At 48.3% G+C, this 21,235-nt stretch overlaps 6 protein-coding genes across 6 annotated transcripts; 1 reads left to right on the forward strand and 5 right to left on the reverse strand.

Annotated features, from left to right (window-relative positions):
- Positions 1–193: 193 nt before the first annotated feature.
- FOBCDRAFT_277351 (major facilitator superfamily domain-containing protein) lies at positions 194–1,460 on the reverse strand (the record flags this gene model as incomplete). The annotated part of the gene is made up of 6 exons (XM_059611540.1): positions 194–584; positions 637–771; positions 826–843; positions 892–997; positions 1,062–1,195; positions 1,249–1,460. 6 exons carry the CDS (start codon positions 1,458–1,460, stop codon positions 194–196), a joined length of 996 nt encoding a protein of 331 aa, XP_059465485.1.
- Positions 1,461–1,924: 464 nt separating this feature from the next.
- Positions 1,925–2,820, forward strand: FOBCDRAFT_228346 (Alpha/Beta hydrolase protein). The gene has a single exon (XM_054706210.2). It carries the CDS (start codon positions 1,951–1,953, stop codon positions 2,782–2,784), a length of 834 nt encoding a protein of 277 aa, XP_054562185.1. The 5' UTR covers positions 1,925–1,950; the 3' UTR covers positions 2,785–2,820.
- FOBCDRAFT_251921 (fungal-specific transcription factor domain-containing protein) lies at positions 2,821–5,335 on the reverse strand. Its single transcript, XM_059610978.1, has 4 exons — positions 5,078–5,335; positions 4,711–5,019; positions 4,193–4,657; positions 2,821–4,139 (listed from the first exon to the last, which is right to left on the reverse strand). Exons 1-4 carry the CDS (start codon positions 5,237–5,239, stop codon positions 2,907–2,909), a joined length of 2,169 nt encoding a protein of 722 aa, XP_059467665.1. The 5' UTR covers positions 5,240–5,335; the 3' UTR covers positions 2,821–2,906.
- Positions 5,336–10,048: 4,713 nt separating this feature from the next.
- FOBCDRAFT_118479 (uncharacterized protein) lies at positions 10,049–10,884 on the reverse strand (the record flags this gene model as incomplete). Its single annotated transcript, XM_059607738.1, has 2 exons — positions 10,049–10,422; positions 10,473–10,884. Coding segments are annotated over 2 exons (786 nt in total), but the record flags the coding sequence as incomplete, so codon positions are not given.
- A 4,471-nt stretch (positions 10,885–15,355) lies between these two features.
- On the reverse strand, positions 15,356–16,597 carry FOBCDRAFT_116162 (uncharacterized protein; the record flags this gene model as incomplete). The annotated part of the gene is made up of 1 exon (XM_059607730.1): positions 15,356–16,597. A coding segment is annotated over one exon (1,242 nt), but the record flags the coding sequence as incomplete, so codon positions are not given.
- Positions 16,598–20,569: 3,972 nt separating this feature from the next.
- Positions 20,570–21,006, reverse strand: FOBCDRAFT_296394 (uncharacterized protein; the record flags this gene model as incomplete). Its single annotated transcript, XM_054706213.1, has 2 exons — positions 20,570–20,857; positions 20,902–21,006. 2 exons carry the CDS (start codon positions 21,004–21,006, stop codon positions 20,570–20,572), a joined length of 393 nt encoding a protein of 130 aa, XP_054562188.1.
- Positions 21,007–21,235: the final 229 nt, after the last annotated feature.

A 21,235-nucleotide genomic window follows, 5' to 3' on the forward strand; every position in this document is an offset into this window, starting at 1 on the left:
GCAAGAGATACTAAGGCTCCTAATATTGACTCTGGAGAGCTACTATAATGGCGCCTGATTCGGTCATTAAGGTATTTAGACTGAGATTGGGTCTTAAGGACTGTCTTTAGGGTCTTAGAAGCCTATGGTGTTGACTGTTTAGTAGCCTCCTTGGGGGGCTTTAGGGTCCGTAGCTGCATATCAAGCTTTAAGATTACATTTTCCGGGTTAAAAGGAGCAAGCCTAGTTCCTCTAAAACCCCTGCAAACTTTACTTTCTGTAGAGGTAGTTTAAAATGCTTGCTTGGAGAGTTTTCGACGTGTACTTCCCAGAACCCAAACGCGACGAAAAGCACAATTGCGATGACAAGCGTAGATATGACGACTGAACTGCTCCATAAGTATCGTGTGCCTCCTTCTTCCAGCGCAAATACAAGCAACACTGAGGCAGCAAGCAGAAGCACTATACCGAGCACGTCAATGCGCACCCAGTTTGACCGTCGGACTTTGGACCGCAAGACTTTTAGTAGAGAGAGGTTGGAAGACTCTTCTAATGCTGGGAGGAAGAAGCAAATCATGATGAAGGCGATAACTCCTCCAGGAACACTATGGCGTTATATTAGTATGTGAGGAATGAATGTACAGTCACAGATTGTACTTGAGGAGAAAGACCCAACGCCAGGTAGAGTGCTGGCTGATAACGCCACCAAGAATAGGACCAAGAACACTTGCAGTGATGAAGACAGTCGACATTACGCCCATGTACTTTGCGTATTTGCGGATTGGCACCAAGCTTGGAGCTATTGCTAAGATCATAGCGTAAATGCCTGATGCGCCTATGCCTTACAATGCACGAAGGATGATACTAGGACGTGGTCAGAGTGAGCGAGAGCATAGATTAAAGAGGACTTACAGATCAACAACATTATTCGCAGCGCCACACAGACCGGAGAAAAGTGTGAAGATTAATAGTGCCAGCAACAGCATCGTCTTCTTTCCGAAGACGTCACTAAGCTTGGCTTAAATGGTCAGAAAGCCTAATACAGTCAGCAATTATTCGCGAATGATGGTGTAATAGATTACCAGTGTATGTCAACAAATAAGACGTGACGATCCAGTCGCGCAGTATAAAGCCATTGAGGGCATTGGTGATTGAGACCAATGATGTACTGACGATGGTTGTTTCAAACGTTGATAAGAATAGGCTGATCCATAGCCTTGACAAGATAAGCATGAATCACTGGAATATTAAATTTGAAGACTGACTTACGCTGCGCTCAAAGCATGAAGCTTCCAGCCTGTGAGATACTTGTCGTCGTGATCCTCCGTCGCTGGATCTGCTTGGGTGGAGGCCGCCGCGTTGTGGAGAATTGGCGTCGATCCTTTGTTTTCAAGCGTTGTTTCAGCGGCTTTAGTGGACGCAGGGGTCTCTGCATCCATTTCATAGCCTGACTCCCGACCGCGACTTGTACGACGCTGCATTGTCAAAGTCACTGGCAATAATAGCTCGTTTACAGGAAGGGGTTGAGTAAGGTGACTAAGGAGTTACCTTTCGAGGACCGGAGAAACAATGGAACCATTTAAATTGGCAGAAGGTGTTGGTAGTCGCGAAGACGCGCAAGCGACCCTCCAATTGAATCCTTCGAGATATGACATTGAGGCCAGAGTGTCCAACGCAACCAACATCGGATCGCTTAATCCCTGTAGTTTCACATAATGAACCAACTTTTATCCTCCCGATATTATTAGAGTCAATACGGTACTCTGTCTAATATTCATCTCGCCTATGGTCATTTCGAGCTGTTCGCGCCAAAATGCTTGGCACTTGAATTAAGCTGTCTGAATGTCATCTTCGGATAAACATTCGCCGACTTAGTGGCGCAGCTCAACTGAGTCCTTATCAAGCATGATCTTGAACTTCTGCAGATAACATCACCTAAAGGCTAAAGTGTGACGGCGAAATTCAGTAATCATGTCGCAAACATCTACACCTCAACAAGAACTATTCTTCAAGTCATATAACGACACCTCCTCAACGACAATTGTCTTGCTCCATGGCCTCTTCAGCTGCAACCTTGAATGGGACCACGTTATTCCCCACCTCAATGACTATCATCTCATCGTTCCTGATCTCCCAAAGCATTCCCAATCGAGGGAGATAGGACCCTGGTCAATTAAACTCGCTGCTGACTCAGTTGCGCATCTCATCCGAAAGCATGCACATGGTGGACAAGCGCACGTTGTTGGCCTTTCGCAGGGCGGCTTCACGACAATGGAACTAATCCGCCGACATCCAGACCTCGTCAAATCAGCATTTGTAACTGGCTCGACCCTGTTCCGCCCATGGCAAGTCTGGGCAGCCGAGCGACCCAGTCTTCTACACTACGGCCTCAAACTCGTGATGAACAGCGGTTTTTACACCCTCAGCGTTTGGATGAAAGGCCTCAAAGTCCATACCCAGCTAAAGAACGAAATTGCTGCCAATAATGACTGGAACTTGGTGAATGACGCTTACGCCGGGCTTGTGAAGTGGCAACATGACAATGCGAAATACGTTGCAGACAAAGACAAACGAATATTAGTAACAGCTAGAGATCAAGGTGACGATGTTGAGGGTGCGAAAGAAATAGCTAAGACTTTTCGAAAGGAGGGGCATGAGGATGGGAACAAGAGTGCTGCTTGTGTCATCAGAGGAGCTGTTCATGCTTGGAATTTACAGTTTCCGAAATTGTTTGCTGAGGGTATTCAAGCTTGGGTTGAGGATAAGCCTCTTCCTGAAGGCTTTGTTAATTTGTTGGATGGGTAATGTGATAAGAAGGCCAGTATTTATTGAGACCATATAACAGATATCTATTAATTGACTACTGACAGTGCAACCCCAGAATTCCCATGTTACTCCCGCGTGTTGCCCGAAAAAAATGCATTTCCCTACCATGTCGTACTATTGAAGAAGCCAAAGATAGGCAGAACTGGGTTCTGGGTATCCATAGGTTGGAGGTTACCCGACATGGACCAGTCACCAGCCATGTTCATGTCTGGGAACATATCCGTCGGCGTACATCCATTTGTGCCAACCTGCAACTGATCAATTCCACCATTACTTGCACCACTCCTAGGTGTGAACGGAACGTCTCTTGGGGTCATCCATGATAATCCAGCCTGCGACACAGCCATCTGAAGTTTCTGGACGCAAATTGGTATCTCAAAAGGAGTTCCAAGTTGCTCAAGAGCCTTTTCTCGCGGCCCCCAGGCCTTGAGCAAAAGTCTAGCAAGTTGGAAATGTTGGCGCTGAGATAGGTTGTACAACTCATCATGATAATAATAGAACCGATCGAAGAGACTCCATGTCCGCTCTGTAAGGGATCCAGCGGGAGAACGATGAACAAGTTGACCGGCGAGGAACAGCAGCGAGTCAAAGTGAAAGTAAGACTTTGAAGAGTATGCGAAAGGGCCATTCGCTGTGAGATCAAGGAGCCCAACTTCATTCTCATTATGAGCAAGCCAGATTCGGAAGAAGTTATCATGGGAGTTCTTGACCTCTGTACCCCATTCTGGTATTTCATCCATTGCAGTCGCCATCGTTCTGACCTCTCGAAGGATATGAGGTCGAAAGACCAGAGCGTAGACATGAAGTGGTCCTAATGACGCATCACAGTACTTCTTCTCCACTTCACTCATCATTTTGTCGAATTCATCACCGAGGTTGCTCAAATCGTTCAGTGATTCCCGATAGACTTTGTATTCGGGAGTTCCAGGCTCGACGTCTTGTCCTCCAAGAAGAAGATGGTCGCATTCGGACAGGCGATTGTCTTTGACAAAATTGACAATCTTGTAGAGCAGTAGGGCAAAGACCATTTCTGTGGGACCCTGCTTGGGCTGAATGACTTTGGACTCTGGTGAGAAGTCGGCGTCGTTTATGTTGTGAGGCATTTCGGTGTCGCATCCCAATGGTAGCAGTGTTGGGTTCATTCCCGATGTCGCGGCGTACATACAATCGAGTATGACGATTCGCCACCAGACTCGGCGCCGCATTTCTGTTTCAAAGGGGGTTAGACCGAGTGCTTCACCGTCACGATGAAGGCCCATTTTATGAGCAATGCGTATTACAACGCCGCTGAGAACCCATACTGCGTCGTGATTGCTGCGGCCTTGTAAGGCTATCTGTGAAGGTATCAGCAATAATTTAGCTTTTTTGCATAGAGCGGCATTCTTACCAAGTACAAAACCAAAGCCTGAAGGACAACCATGTCGTAGTTTCTGAGGAAGTTGATCTTGCTCAATGCCCTCTTGAGGCCCTGTGTGAATGTATGTATCGCTTCATCCTTGTGCAAGGCAAGCATAGTCATAGCCTCTTCGCCCGTAAGAGTGACGACAGATGCAAGGTAGATGGCATACAAAAGTGCACGATTCTTGTGCGATATGTTAGAATGGTTTGTCATGGCACCAATAACCAGATGCTCCGTAGTGGGAGTGTGTATCATCTTGGTCAGAGGATTGACCCTCTCAAGGAACACCTGCCACAAACGAAGGATCTGAAAGGGTAATTGAGCCTGCTCATTGAGACTTAGAGCTGACGTTTTAGCCAGAAGAAGATCATCGTCTTCGTGGGGGGCAGGAGAATCGCTGCAATTATCTTCGTCCGAAGTATCTTCATCAAGAATATGACGCATTTCTGAAATCTGTACATTTTCAATTAGTACAGAGACCACGATGATCGAATGGGTTGCCTGACGTTATCGTGTATTCTCCCCCAGACGTAGCTATCCAGGAATTTATACCCGCCATTCCGAACCACCAACTTGCCAGGACCATTTGGCGTCAGCGTACCATGGCCATTGGACTGGGCGGGCGATGATCTGGCAGACGCTTCTAAAAGATCATGAGCCGATCCGTTTGTATCGGCAGATTGTTTAGGTGACCCTTGAGAAGCATATTGCTCCAGCAGGGCCTCAAGATTCTTGATTCTCTGTTGCAAGACGGCATTTGGCGCTCTTCTCTTGCGTGGAGCAGCCGGCGTTGACGGCACGCAAGGTATATTGGCCTGTACGTATCAGTCAGTACGGCAATCTTGATGGATTGAGATGAGATGCAACTCAGACCTTGAGGCAGTTATTGCAGGGAAACACGCGATTGCATTTCACCTTGCGGTGCTGACAATGATTGCACGACAAGACACGTGGAGTTTTCGGCGTCGGCGCGGAGGTGTCGGAATGATAAGGAGAGTCTTGGGATTGCTGGAAATCCGAAGATCCACCATTCATGATTGTTGAATATATTGGTACAAGCTGTAAGTAAGTAATAAACGACTGTCTTCACAATTCAGTGTTTTGGCAGCGTAAGAGTTGGGAATCTCAAGGTCTCGATGTTCCGTGACGTGATATGCTCGGTATCTCGGGCTCTTATACGACCCCGGTCACGGCATTAACGCAGACTTGCGTATTGTGATATCACGCGCTAAAGTGATATTCATATTCATATTCACATATTCGCAAAAAGTGTGCTAGAATATCACCCTAGCACTTTAGCACGATTGATATTACTATAGCACTTTAGCACCTATACTATCAGGTATCCGCAAATCGATCAGAATTAACATCAGGGTCTTCATCGCCGCCACTATCAAAACCCGTATCAGTAATTACACCCATACCACTATGAACAGCCTTCTGGATATGCCCTTCACGCAGCCAGTTACCTATACATTCAACCTTCTCAATATTCTCGCAAGTCATTCTTTCTCTATCCCAGGAGATAGTACGTCGACCACCAGAGAATGCACATTCCGGATCAGCTGATTCAGGCGCGATCGAGAGGATATCAATAGCCATTAATTCGATGCGAATCCTCGTGACCATGAAATGCGACTAGTGCTGTTAAGGGGGTACTTGCGCAAGTGTGGGGAAATAGTGAGAACCTGGTATCTTTCTAGCACTCAGGTATAGGGTATGCCTGTCTTGCAAAAACTCCCACGAATTTGAACACATGCTGTTTTTCCGTAGATTAGAAGTAATGCAAATGAAAGCTGGTCCGTTTAGATATCTCCCATTAGGAGCTTTCTACCGGTGCCAGTGTTCTCACAGTCAGAAGACTATTTCGACCTTGGAGTCTCACATGTATGTCTCCTGTACCCCCAACCTTCCTGTACGAGGTCACTGACTGTTCAGAGGCAACACCAGAAAGAAATGTCCCGTTGTGCGCCTCGATGGCCTGTGCACGATGACACAAGCCAATAGGGGTGTTGCAAACGCTAATTACAGTAGATCCAACAGAAATAGATAAGATTAGATGGTCTTATCGATAAGGGTATTCACGGGCGATAGCATTTTAGCTATTGTGATAACGTACATGATAAGCATGCGTCGCATCCAAGTATGCGTCGCACTTTTCCCTCTTACACCTAACTTTTCGTTTGACCAATTGATTCTTCAACCACGAAATATGTCGGACCCAAATACTGAGGCTAGAACTCTTCTTGCCCTTCAAGCTCTTCAAAATAATTCGAAGCTAAGCATCCGACGTGCTGCAAAGCTCTATAAGATCTCTGAGCATAGGCTACGTCGCCGGCAGAATGGCATTCAGTCTCGACGCGATTGGATTCCAAAGTCACGCCGACTCTCTGATCTAGAGGAAAAAATCATAGTTCAGTTCATTCTCGACCTAGATTCGCGAGGATTTCCCCCGCGACTGCGTGGTGTGGAAGAAATGGCCAACCGATTGCTCGCCGACCGCGACGCGTCACCCGTCGGCAAGCGCTGGACTTCCAACTTCGTCAAGCGGCATAAAGAGCTCAAGACGCGTTTTTTTCGTAGATACGACTACCAGAGGGCCAAATGCGAAGATCCGACCGTTATTCGCAACTGGTTTAGGCTTGTGGAGAATATAATCACGAAATATGGTATCGACCTTGCCGATATCTACAACTTTGATGAGACTGGCTTTATAATGGGCTTCATTGCAAGCGGAATGGTCGTCACAGGTACAGAAAGGCGCGGAAGGCCGAAATCAGTGCAGCCTGGAAACCGGGAATGGATTACCGTCATTCAAGCGATCAATGCCGAAGGCTGGGCGATCCCGCCGTTCATCATAGGTGCAGGTCAATATCACCTTGCCAACTGGTACCGAGAAAGCAACCTCCCGGGCGATTGGGCCATTGCGACGACCCAAAATGGCTGGACCGATAACGAGATAGGTCTCGAGTGGCTCAAGCACTTTGACCGGTGTACAGCCAACCGATCAACTGGTCGTTATCGTCTTCTGATCCTCGATGGGCACGAAAGTCACCACTCTATCGATTTCGAGAGATATTGCAAAGAAAAGGAGATCATCACACTCTGCATGCCGCCTCATTCGTCTCATCTGCTTCAGCCTCTTGACGTCGGGTATTTTAGCCTGCTCAAGAAGGCTTATGGTCGAGAAATTGAGCATCTGATCCGATGCTCGATAACCCACGTTTCCAAGACCGAGTTCTTTCCGGCTTTTCACGCCGCGTTTCAGGCCACTACGACAGAAAGAAATATCAAGGCGGCTTTTAGAGGAGCGGGGCTTGTACCTTTTGACCCGGAAAGTGTGGTCTCGAAGCTTGATGTACAGCTACGGACTCCAACACCGGTTGAGGAGGAGGCTAGCCACCCTACACCTTGGGTCTCAAAGACGCCAAAGACGGTGCTTGAGGCCCAATCTCAGTCTGAATACCTCGATAGACGAATCAGGAGGCACCAAAGTAGCTCTCCAGAGTCAATCCTAGGAGCTCTTAAGTCTCTTGCTAAGGGAACCAAGGCAATAATGCATGAGAATGCTTTACTAAGGGCTGAGAACCAAGACCTTCGGCAGGCAAATGAGATACTAAGCCGGCGGCGGAGGGCAAAAAGAACCCGACTACAGAAAAGAGGGGTAATGACAGTAGAGGAAGGAAGGCAGGTAATTAATCAGATGAATGCTGATGGGCAGGTAGAGGGTGAATCGTTAAGGAATGGTGGTCATGGAAGGTCGGCGCAAACGAAGGAAAGGCGTTGTGGAGGATGCGGCAGGACCGGGCATAACGCAAGAACATGTCAGATAGTTGTTGCAATATCTGAAGAAGAACAAAGCGATTAGTTTCAATTGATTCAGCGTTTGTCGTGTTTTTCTAGTGATTTCCATGTGAAAGGGTTAGGAAAAGTGCGACGCATACTTGGATGCGACGCATGCTTATCATGTACGTTATCACATTTAGCTGAAAAAAAGTGTGATATATATTCACGGTGATATGTATCACCTTAGCACTTTAGCACAGTGTGATATCACTTTAGCATATCACAATACGCAAGTCTGCATTAACGACGTCCTGAGCGTTAGCCAATTGGCAATGCGCTCGGCAATGTGCACAAGGTCTTCGGCATATCTCGGCTCTTACGCAAACGGGTAATTTGGAATCCATGAATTAATTACGTCAATGCCATAGTTTCCGTGGGCAAGGTCAATTGTCCTGCGTGAGTGCCACTGGGAACAGAGATAAGCCCGTGCATGGTTCAACTCACGTAATCCGCTAATGCATGTTTCCGCCCTTATTCCCCTCGACTCGCCGCAAATTGCCATATTAAGGCATCACTCCAAATGCTGTGCCGCCAAATGGCTTCACCAATGTCATCTTTCAGGTTACGGACTTCTCACCGTCATAGCCATGGTGTCACGAATTTATAAGCATAAAGACGACGCAGTCTCTCGCTTCATCGCTGGGTCTCTCAATTTGTTCTTTCTCTATTCTCAAGGAAGTCGAAGCTAAGAATCGCCTAATATGTCTGTTCCTTTACGCCTCGCTGTCGTGGGAACGAACTGGATCACAAACTCTTTCGTGCAGTCATGTCATGAGAGTAAATTGTTCGAGCTCACTGCCGTGTACTCCAGAAAGCTCGACACAGCAAACAAATTTATCTCCGACACGTCAACTATCAACAATGCTTCTTCGGTGAAAGCCTACTGTACCAAATACCCCCCGTATCAGGTCCTGATACACGATTTGATGGTCCGTGCCATTTAGTATTGGGTCCTCCAATAGGCAAATGCGAATTAGGTCTTCAAGGCCGCCACCAATTTTTTGGCCAAGTTGAATTCTAATCTATACTTCGCTGGTCTAAAGAGCATTAAAAGCGAAGTTTTATTCTATTTGAATCAATATTGCTGTCGCGGCATGTCATGGTATGTTACGATAGAATGACTCTCGATCAAGCGTTACATTTCCTATTATAGAGTAGTGCGCTTCTTCAGTCGAGCGTTACATTTCCTAACATAGCTAGCGCCAGCTTAGCGAAGTTCAGCCGTACTTAAGAATTATCAGCAGAAACGCATTGCGTTTCCTGTTTTTGACCAATCACCGTCTAGCATTTTCGCCCCCTATTTTCCCCGATGGAAATGCACTTCGTTTCTCGTACCGCACGAAGGAAATCATAAAACCTAAAACACGAAACGCGTCGCCTTTCCGTCGGCTGACCCTTGTCGAGTTCAACAACTTGACTACTCCAGACCTAGACAACATTCATTACCATCGTCTACTGAAACTCACGTGTTTATCATCTTCGTATAATGTCTACTCCATGTCCGCCATTCCATCCTGTCTATTATTCTTATATATTCTTAGTCATAACGGCCCGCTTCTCTGTTTCTGAACAACGTAGCCATCCCACTCTACCCCCAGCCAAGCTGCAGAAGCTGGAGAGGCTCAGCCTCTATTACAATCTGCCGGAAGCAGCTAGCTCATCGTCCTATAGTAGTCTTTGATGTCCTTTAGCACTTTGCCTTTCAACCGATGCTCTTGGCGCTCCGTACATGAACATTGCCCACCCTTCGGTATCAGATAAACATGGATTCTTAAAGAGTCGAAGAATTATCATAAGTCTTCTGAGTAAACTCGGCTCGTGTGACGATTCATTTGCTGTCACGAATTTCGCAGAAAGGTTGTCTCTCCCTCCCGTAAGGAGCTTCATAGCTCGAGTCATTTCCTTCGCCAAGTGTAACCTTGGTATCCTTTTTCAGACTTTTTCTTTCGTAATGTTGGATTTCAAACCATGAAAGCGCTAATGCCTTGTCAAAAGCCCGAAATCTTCCAACCGAAGGCAAGGCAATTCCTTTTCCATCCTTTCCAAGGTCGGCCTCATCTTCTCCACAATGCTACAGGAGTGAGAACAATGATATCTGTCATAAGATATTCCAGAGATTGGCCTTGAGCACCAATTAACGGAAGAAAAGTCACTGATCATCTTCTTGACCGATACAATACTATGGCCTTCAAAAGGTGGTTCGATCGGCGGTTTGAGGATGCAATTTTCCCCCAATTCCTTCGTTAAATTTCCCAGTAACATGCATGAACACTCGTAAGAGCAGTCGGCGTTATGTTGCAGAGTATCGAGTAGGCCGTATAGTCTTGTAAATATTTTTCTTAGAGCACCCTGACGCTCTTGATCGATCCGATCTATAAGTTCTTTGTCAGGAAAAACCTTGACATATAGCTCCCAGTCTTACCCAGAATTTCTCCCGGAATAGGTACACTCTCTGCTGAGATGAGCCTAGTGCTATATTTCAATGCGAGCCCGGCCATGCTTTCGAATATTTCAGGACACGAAAATACCCATGATATTAGTAGCCACAGCATGGAGGCCTTGCCGTAATGGTCTGTACGACTATTATGAAGTGCTTTTAACCATCTTTCAGCAAAAACCTCGATAATTTCGTGGCACTTATAATAGTAGACGATGACAGCCACTTTTGCGAGCATCTCTAGATCAAGTGATTTTGGTACGCTCCGGTGATGTCCATGTATAATATCAAGAACGCTAACAAGAGCTTCCTGATTCCATCCGTGAGTAGCAAATCGATAGATCCCACGATGGTCGGTTGAGCCTTCCGCGTATGGACCTTCAACCATTGCTTGAAAGGCCCAGGGTTCAAAGCCACTACACTCCACTACACATCCGCGGATATGGAATTGATGTGGATAATGACTAAGATCATGACGGTGGTATGGATGGATATGTATCCATTATGGACGTGAATCCACAATGTGGAAAGGATTTCCACATAACGAGCAAGGGAATAAATCCGTTGCATAACTCAACCCCTGACATATTGCCATCATTCCCTCGAAGGTTCTGCAAGTATCTGATCCAACTGCCCGATCAATCCTGCACGTAGCCAACTGCGTAAAGTCTGGCACAGGCCGATAGTTGAAGCATCTAGCCGATTCCTAAGCCTCGTAACCATCTGCCCGGCCACTGAAAATAACCTCTCACACTCTGCTGACATAGGGGCCACAGTCAGTAAATCCAGGGCCATCCTACTCAATTTGGGGTACCTGAGCCGCCTAGTGTGCCAGTACTCGTATGGATCAGTAACAAGGGCGTCAGAATCGTCGATATTGCGTTGCCACTGATCGTACTCATCGATATCCAACCCACTATACGATAACGAAGGAGATACCCCGGGAGACTTGTCAACAGCCTGATTCTGAAGAGTTAGCCCTCGTTTGCTATTACGCCAGGCTGTGAATTTCATTCATCGGGGATTTAAGTCTTTACTTGCAGGTAAATCAGAGTCTTGATCCTCAGAAAATAGGCCCTTGTATTCGCATTCCCACAGATCCTGAATAATTGCCTTGGCTTTGATAATCCACGTGCGCCGCTTAGCATCATCGCCCCACAGATCTTCGAATAATGCCCAGCGGTAAGCAGGATGGAGAGCCGCCGCGCCGTAAATCACAGGGCTATCGTTGAGGTATTGATAATACTCATAGAGCTTTATCCAGCCTAGGTTAATATTAACGGCGAGATGCCCGGAGTCAGGGAGGCCAACGGCTATCTTTTTGGCGGATTCGAGGGATTCGAGAAGATATTCGTACGCGTGAAGAAGATCCCAGCTTGTACTTTATAGTCGTTTCTTGGTTAGCCATGCCAATTTACAGACTAATTCAATCCATCCAGGGCTTACCGGATAATGGAGGCTCAACCTCATCTTCTTGACCTTGCTTTTGGTGTTTCCCCAGTCCATCACCCTCCAAGGCTTTGACTACTAGCTGAAAGTCTAGTAGGATATCGCGGAGCGCCTGGAGCACACGCCAGTCGCTGCTTGAAATCCTGTTCTCATCCTTCAAAAAGAACGGCATCCTGGCACCCTTCCTAACGGAGCCACTTCTCGTAAGGTTCGCTTTGTTCCACTCACTCAACGCTCGTTGGATAAAAGGGTCGTAAAACAGCTGCAAAACAAGAGTCCGGTCGACCATGGCCAGCTGTGAAAGCCAGCGGGTAGCGTTATCTAATACAACGCCAACAGGGCCATGATTTTGGATCGCTGGATCGTTGGATAGTTGGGACTCGACCTGCTGAACCTTTTTAAGGGTGTTGGTCCAGATACCGGATCTGTTAACCTCCTGCAAATCTAGTTAAAATACGCCCGAAAATAGGAGAGTTATAAAACGAAATGTAGTAAAACTAAGAACAAGATCGGCTTACCACGGCGAAGTTATGCCATTTACCCACTAGGCCCCCTTTGCGCCATTGCTCATGTTCCCTCGCCGCCGTAAACTGGCCATCGTAGATCTGTTGCTCGAACGCGTCCGGATCTTGGCCAAATAGCATGTGTTTCACCACTCTATTGATAACGTGGCCAATGCAGCGAACCCAGCGCTTCTTCCAGGCGAATCCTAGCTCACGGTCCAGCTCTTCCATCGTTGTTTTGTTATTCGAGGCGTTGTCCAGCGTAAAGCAGCCCAGCTTATCCCCAATCTGGAACTCCCGAACGATATTGAGTATCTGCTCAGCGATGTTCTCGCCTGTGTGGCGGTCTAGTAGCTCCGGAAGGCCGAGAACGCACTTCTGGGGCCTGTTGTCGAGATTCCTGAATATACAAGTAACGCCGTAAAGAGCATGCCTGTTCCCGGATCGCCATCCGTCAAACTGGATATGGATCTGGCCTGGGCTCTTTCGAAGCGCCTCTCATACAGCCAATTTATTCGCGTTGAAATCTCTTTCGGCGATCGCGCGCACCGCTACATCGGATATGTGAGCTTCCGTAATGGAAACAGAGGGGTTGAGATATTCGAAGATTGCTCGCAGATCAGGGTCCTTCGCGGTGGTGAACGATCGATTTGTGTTGACGATCCGGTTAACGATCATCTGTTGAAACGCGGCTTTATTAAACCGCTTGATCAGCAGGTTCGTTATTTCCTGATCGCGGGGGACCTCTGGATCCAATCGCAGTAATGTAGCAACTGAGCGGGCGGGTGTTGCAACTGTAGATTTCAGGGCCTGCCTTTTACCCGAAGGATCGACTATGCCGTTGTGATCCTTGAACAAGTGACCCTTGGCGTTCTGCAGGCCCTTGTAGTTGTAATTATTCGGCCTCGGGTCCTTCCGCTTGATACACAGACAACAGACCCAGCGGCGCTCCTTCGTTGCGATATTCTGAATGTCGTATCCAAACCGGTAGACCCATTGACGCGTTTGGCCATCTCTTTCGGACAAAGTCCAGCCTCTGAACAAGCGAAATAGCCGTTTCTCATCTTCCTCTGTCCGTTCTGGGATCGCCGCCGTCGATTTCACTTGCGCAGAACGCTCGAGAGTAGGTGGCCGAGAATCGGGCTGATAGTCGGCCATCGTGATACCGGTATAATATTTGCATCTGAAGATTTGACGCCAGTTAGACCAAAAAGGCCACCATGTGGCGAAAATGAGCCAAGGTAGACAGACTCTGTGGCTTTATCAGACAATTAAACTCCACATAACCTAGTCGAAGATATAATAGCATCAGCGAATTGATGAGAATTATCCGAGGGACGCGTCCTCCATGTACTAATGCACGGGATCGTGCAGCTCTTTATTTCTTCCAGCCAGGCAGCTGCGGTCGCGAGCAGCATCACGGGAACAGCTGAACAGCATTCCAGGTGTTTGAGGGGACAGGCATGCGTTGTCCTAGGCCTGGCATTTTAGTTAGCATATACTTCAGACTCGCCTATTAACTAGGGGCTCTGTGGTATTTGTAAACCTTCGCTAAGATTACCTAATATCCACTGCATTCCACAATTTCCATATGTGGCCCGGCTCCCATGGAGTGGTAGTAAATCCACAAGATGCCTCAGATGTGCAGTTGCGTGGCGCAGTTGCTGAGTCAGCTAACGAGTTCTATTAACTAAATCTCAACGCTGCAAGTGCTTCTCGCCACCCCTCTCCACAAAAGGACAGTATTCTAATAGCTCTTTGCTTATGTCCCATATGAAAATGTATAAAGGGCTTTCTTAACATGCCAAATATCATCCGTAGGCCACGTTCTAGGCAACCCGAGCCACGACACGATCGAGCCTGCGCTCCTGGCACACATCTTACCCACGAGGAACGACGTCGCATCTACCGCCTTTCACAAGATCAAGGGTGCAGTCAAAGAGTAATTGCTACAACCCTTCGAGTCAAAGTGGGCGGTTGGTATAAAAACAGGGTGGGTCTTCAAGGTCCATTCCATGACCTTTGGCTGGGGGGCATGTACGATAGATACCCGGATTAGTAGTAGTTATTGTGTACTTGTACATTTGGAGTTTCCAGTTTTCTCTTTTTCATTGTGGGTTTGTTTTTCATACGTATTATCGGGCATAACAGTGAGAGTACCTTTTTCATGTCCGAATTTTCGTTTTTGCTTTAACAGAAAAGTGAGAAATCGATATGTGGGGGTGGAATTCGTGTGTCTGGAGCATATCTGCGCTTGCGTGTGAATCTACTCAATATTATATCACAAATTATAGTAATTGAAGAAGGGGGATGTTGTGGAATGGGTAAATAGGATTGCATACGAGGAGAGTATATGATACCTCACTACATGTCTATCTGATGAGCCTAGCATCTCCCTGTTGCTGGTTAGGCCTTTTTGTTCTAATAATCTTATTCAACGCTCTGGATTGCAATAGATCAACATCGGAAAGACACATCACTCACAAAACAAATGTCACGCTACTGACTGCCTCTGTGGTAGCATCTCAATTTCAACTCAGGAAAAAGGAAAATGACGATGACAATAATGTTCAATGCTCATCTCTCTCTCCTCGCTTGTGCCGCATGCTCTCCAGCCCGTTTCCCAGAAAATACGCAATCAGCCAAGGACAACCCACTAACATACGAACCCGAACAAACACCCACAGCCGTCCTGCCCGCAGCATAAAGCCCATCAATCTTCTTCTCACCAGCCAAAACCAGCCCCGTCCTACCATCAACACACAAGCCACCCAGCGTCAACCCCAGGACAACTTGCACTCCATCAGGTTGCGGCGAAATATCAATCCCATAAAACGGCGGGGTCGAAAGCGGAGTTCGATACTCATCCGGCTTATGCAGCGAATCCTCTCTCCCCCCCTCAATCGCAGCATTAGACTCCCTAACCGTCTCCTCCAGCTCCCTCGCCGCAATCCCAAACTTCTTCGCCAACCCCTCCAGCGACTTTGATTTCTTGTACCCCCAATACAGCCAATGCAAGCGCTGCAATAACATGGGACCCGCCGTCTGTTGGAAAACCTGCTGTTTCGCTTTGTTCCACTGGCGCTGGTCTAGAACTAAGAATCCTCTGCTGGCGTGCTGCCGAATCATGACCTCGCTGAGTGCAGCGCCGTACACGTCTTCGGAGAGCATTCGGCGGCCGGACTTGGACACCACGATGCCTTCGACGAGGGCGGCGGGCGGGTATATAAAACGCCAGGCGGACATGTGGCCCATCTTTGCCACGGAGGCTCCTGCCGATTTGCCGAGCGCGATGCCGGAGCCGATGTCGCGCCAGGTGCCTAGCGGTCTGACGCGGGAGAATTCCGGCATGTGGGTTTGGCGCATGTCGTTGTTGAAGGCGAAGCCACCTGCTGAGAGGATGACGGATGGTGCGCGGAGGGTTTGGGGCTGGGCGTCACGATTCCAGAGTTTGAGGGCGCGGTTGTGGTACCATTTGGACAGCGAGGGTAGCATTAATTGATACCGTGTTTCCTTTTTGGACAGCTTTTTGTGACGTGCGAAGCTAGTAGAGCTCGTTGAGAGCGTTTTGGTTTCCACTCCGTTGATTCTTTGCTTCTCGTCGAATAGCAAACGGGTTACCTTGCTCGAGGGCACAAAGTCCACGCCTAGACTCATGGCCGATTTGAACAAAACACGCCATAATTCACATCCAGAAAACCCAGGGTAAATCATTCGGTGTCCTCTAGGCGCGGGCTGTGCAATCTTGTTGTAAGGGTACGACTTTTCGCTGCCCGAGAAATAAAGATAGTGCTTATCTGTTGGATAAGACGACTTGTACGGGCAAAGCGAGGCCTCAAACCGAGCACCATGTTTCTCGAGCCACTGCAGTGTCTGGGCACTTGTATTGCAGAAGCGTCGTAATGTCTCATCGTCAACTGCACCCCGCGTCTCTTCCTTGAGATAGGCAAACATGTTCTCAGGCGTGTCGTGCCCGTAGCCTGCTGCTTTTTGCTGTACAGTTCCTCCACCTGCATATACAACACCGCCTGATAGGGCCGAGGCACCTCCACCCTGACCGGCGTCTATGAGAATTACTGAGGCTCCTTTTTCTGCTGCTGCGATGCTGGCGCAGACACCGGCCAAACCGGCGCCTACGACAACGACATCTGCTTCGCGTGTCTTTGCATCACTTGAAAACAAAGATACGAGCGGTCGGGATTTGATGCCAGAAAGGGAAAACAATCGATTTGAAATGGTTGGCTGGACTGTCCGCACCAGAGGTCGAAACATGACAAAGTGTGTGTGATCGCGTACTGCACGAGGTGTGGACAGAGTAGGATTGAACGAGCGGATCAATTGGATTTTATAGTTGCTGCTCCGTTCTTGCACATAGGTACGAGACGATGCTCCTGCGGATAGTCACGGACCTTGGAGATCCCATTGGTGTGTAGTATTGACTTTCGGTTCGTCACAGCGGAAGAGGGCGGATGTATACGTTATATGGCTGAGTGGAGAAAAGCGGACATCCCTGTACGTAAACCATGAGCAGCCAGCAGCTCAGCCATGATTTTGTACATGCAAAGTGCCTGTCAAACATCACGGGTGCCGAGACGCGTCAGCACCGGGGCCGGAACTGTGTGTACATATATACGGAGTCGCACCGTCCTACTCAACTAATCAACGACCCCGCACGTACTGGGGCCCCATAGGGACACGGGTACCCGTGGCTCCAAAATTTTCACGGGTACCCGTGGGCATTATGTAAGCGTCGATGGTTAACGCGAACAAGTCGCGTGTCTGCTTCAAATTTCTCTACAGTCTTTACGCTACTTTCAGATATTCGTCCGCAGCATGGTGGAAAATGGGGCCGAGCGGAACGGCTGCTCGTTTTCCAGATGACTGTCTCCCTCCTGAATGCGAGTACACATCCCGAGATGCCGTATTCAAGGCGATTAATAGCTGGGCAGCACCACGGGGCTATGCCTTTGTTACTGGAAGGTCCCACAAAGAGAAGACCGGGAGGCTTACGGTTACGTTCACTTGCGATCGAGCCTGTCGCCCTCCAGATGCATCAATAGAACGAAGACGGAAGACAAGCACCCGAGGCACAAGCTGCCAGTTTTCTGTGCTTGCAAAGCAGAGTCTTGACAAGACCACATGGACTTTAAGGCACCGTCCAGATAGCCGACTCGCCATTCATAATCATGAGCCAACCTGGCACCAGTCTGCTCATCCAACACATCGCACATTGTCCGACAATGATAAAACGACGATCAGTGGTCTCACAAATGCCGGGGTAGCGCCAAAGGATATTAGAACTTATATCCGCCAGAAATTAAACACCATTGCAACCCAGCAAGACATCTATAACCGCATTGCAGACAGCAAACGCGAGCTATGTGAGGGTCAAAGCACTATACACGCCTTTGCCAACCAGTTGGATAAGGAAAGGTTCTGGAACCGGATGCAGCTCGATTCACATGACCGAGTTACAGCAGTATTATTCGCCCACCCGGAGTCATTGGCGTACCTGAAGGCTTATCCAGACCTGCTCTTCTTGGATTGCACGTACAAGACGAATAAATATGGAATGCCGCTCCTCGATATCATTGGGGTGGATGCCTGCCAGCGATCTTTCTGTATCGCCTTTGCATTCTTGAGCGGCGAGAGCGAGGAGGACTATACCTGGGCTTTGGACCGACTTCGATCAATGTACGAGCTTTGCGGAGCAGCCCTCCCGTCTGTCATCCTCACGGATCAGTGCCTCGCTTGTATGAATGCTGTCGCTCGCTGCTTTCCTACTGCAATTTCGCTTTTATGCCTCTGGCATGCTAACAAGGCAGTCCTCCGCTACTGCCAGCCGACCTTTACACGCCATGACCAGGGGCTGGAGGCTCGCCGCGAGAGTCTCAACGATTGGAACGAGTTTTTCAATTGCTGGCATTCGATTGTAAGATCAGCAGACGAGGAGACCTTCGATCAGCGCGTCAAGGGGTTGGAAGAGCGCTACCTGCCGCAATATTTGGAAGAAGTTGGGTATATCAAGACCAACTGGCTTGATCTCTACAAGGAAAAGCTCGTTAAGGCTTGGGTGGACCAATATCCTCATTTTGGCAACGTAGTAACCTCGAGGGTCGAAGGTATCCACGCTCTCCTGAAGAGCCACCTGAAGAAATCTACACTAGACCTTTTCGAGGCTTGGAGGGCCGTGAAACATGCATTGCTCAATCAACTAGCTGAGCTACGATACAACCAAGCCAAACAGCAATCACGTGTGCCGATTGAGCTCTCTGGAGTTCTCTATAGTGCTGTACATGGCTGGGTATCTCACGAGGCTTTACGCAAGGTCGAAGAGCAGCGGAAACTGCTCTTGAAAGAAGACCTACGTGCTTGTACCGGCGCATTCTCTAGATCTCACGGTCTCCCTTGTGTCCATATGCTCAAGACCCTACAAGAGCAGGATCAGCCCCTTCGTCTGGAGCACTTCCATAGACACTGGCATCTTAGTCGCCCCGGGAGTCCTCAGCTGCTGCTTGAGCCTCGTCAGCACATTGATCGAGTAGCTAATAATTCAGCCAAGCCACAGTCGAGCATTCGGCGGGAGCCTAGTGCGTTCGAGGTAGTTGAGGCAGCTATACAACCCAGAGCGCAGCCAACATGCAGCAAATGCCACGCAACAGGTCATAGAATGAGTTCAAAGTCATGCCCTTTGCGGCACACAGAGATTTCACAACGGGCAGCAACAGATGTGCCGGTAGCAACACCAACGTTGACAGCCATGTCTAATCCGCCAACAGTAGCCGAGACTTCCACAATCGCGTTGTTGCCAGCGACAACTAAAGGCCTGGCAGCGATAGAATCATCGGTGGAAGCGGTAGCGGTAACACCGGTACTGCGGTATGATGACCCACGAGCTATCTACCAGAGATATACTGCAGCAAGAGAAGATTGGTACAAGGCGCAGCCGCCTGGCAGCACCAAGACCGACCAGCGGTATCGTAAGGCGATGGGTCTACCTTTACAATATAGTAAAGCCGATTACGACTGGTGCCTCGACTGGAAGCATATGACTAGGTGCTGTGAGACGCCAACAGGCTCTAGGGAATGGACCAAAGAAGAGATGATGGCCTATCTTGACTGGGACAAGTCAGAGAACGATCGTCTCGATGTCAAAGTAGCCGATGAGATAGTAGTCGCACCTTTCTCGAGCAGACGAGGGCCAGGGGAGATATGGAGAGCATGTGAGGAAGATAGTAAGGAGCAGCAGGCATTGTATTCAGCTCTATAGCCGTAGTGGTAGTAGAATTTGTTACACCCGGGAGAACGGCCTCATAAGGCCATTTCATATACCAATCTGGCCGCGATCCCTCCGCATCAATCCGGTCTGCACAAACCCATAGCCGTTTCTCGTTGTAGTTGTCGTAGTGTTAGCCATTGACGCTTACATAATGCCCACGGGTACCCGTGTCCCTATGGGGCCCCGCACGGACTAACCTTGTGACTAAGCAAAATGGGGCGAGTGACCTCCTGAAGGGCTGTACCGCTCAAAGGGATAGTCTATGAAAGTTTCGGAACCAGAAAACTGGAATTTAGCCTAGAAATTTTAGTTTTCTGTGCAGATTCTCGACATTGGTAGAAGTAGTTGGTAGTATTACGCGATGCAAAGTCGCACTCATGTTTTGATGTTGGTTAGGGGTGAGACGGGTTGTTCGATGGGCCCGGCAAGGGATTGCATTAACACGGGTCAACCAATTAAATGCTTAGCCCTGTGACTCGGACTAAACTTGACCTGGTTTAGAGGCTCCAGTTGTCAACAGAAGTGGAGCTCGAGAATTACCGAGACCTTTGGATCCCCAGCTTTTTTACAACGACATGTCTGGTCTAACTGTCTCTTCTAAGTGAGTCGATTAACAACAACGACAAAACACCACATCCTGTAGGCGTGTGGCCTCGACCTGAAGAGAGAAAGGGAAAGATATTAATGCTTGTGATCTAAGCTGTATACTAACAAGATGACCGTTTCCTTTAACGCCTTCCTCCAGTTCACTTATACCATTCCATCCATGGTATACCGTCCATGAAGCCATGAAGCCAAATACCCAAAAGTCCAGATACCAAAACGCCATACCATCCATACCCATCAAAGGGTTATTGATACACAGCCTGATGTCTCTGGTCATGATGCCTCTCATGCCTCTCATCAGAACTCGAACTCTTCTTCCCGCTCTCAGGTGGCGGACTCGAATTGCTATCAGCAGGACTACTCGACTCGCTTCCCGTCCCTGTAACAAGCGCATCGTACATCAAACTCTTCTGCACACAAGTACATCTCTTCAAAAGTTCTTCACATCTCTCCAAACGTGCAAGTAACTCATTAGTAGGTTTGCGACGAGGGCGCTTAGGAGCAGGTGTACTTGGAATACATTCAGTTTTCGCCTAGCTTCATTAGCCCTCCTGTCATGTACCTTTTGTAAGCTCACTTTGATGCAAAAAGAACATGGACTCTTACGGTCACATTTCTTCTTGCGCTGTTGACACAGCACACATGCTAGAATTCGTGGTGGTCGTTGTTGTTCAGGTGCCATACTGTCAGTAGTCAGCACTAATAGGCGTTCGAATAAGAAAAAAGAATGAAGATATTCCCAAAACTGGTTTGCATCTCGGTCTAGGAACAGAATTCTGTCCGAGGCGGACGGACTGGGGTATTTGCTGCATACGTATCAAGCTGTTGATTCTGCCATTCTGGTATGCTCGTTGAAGCGGACTCTTGTCAGAACCCGAGTGGGTATCGGGGCCGGGAAGTCAACGGGATCC

This window comes from Fusarium oxysporum, chromosome VII, assembly GCF_013085055.1.
Source record: "Fusarium oxysporum Fo47 chromosome VII, complete sequence".
Lineage (NCBI taxonomy): Eukaryota > Fungi > Ascomycota > Sordariomycetes > Hypocreales > Nectriaceae > Fusarium > Fusarium oxysporum.

What these genes read in the sequence shown, in the direction of transcription:
- FOBCDRAFT_228346 (XM_054706210.2), top strand. Translation starts at nt 1,951, where the DNA reads ATGTCGCAAACATCTACACCTCAACAAGAACTATTCTTCAAGTCATAT.
- FOBCDRAFT_251921 (XM_059610978.1), bottom strand. Translation starts at nt 5,239, where the DNA reads ATGAATGGTGGATCTTCGGATTTCCAGCAATCCCAAGACTCTCCTTAT. An exon ending in CCTGCAATAACTGCCTCAAG is followed by an intron (nt 5,020 to 5,077) that starts GTCTGAGTTGCA and finishes TGATACGTACAG; the next exon opens with GCCAATATACCTTGCGTGCC. An exon ending in AGGCTTTGGTTTTGTACTTG is followed by an intron (nt 4,140 to 4,192) that starts GTAAGAATGCCG and finishes ATACCTTCACAG; the next exon opens with ATAGCCTTACAAGGCCGCAG.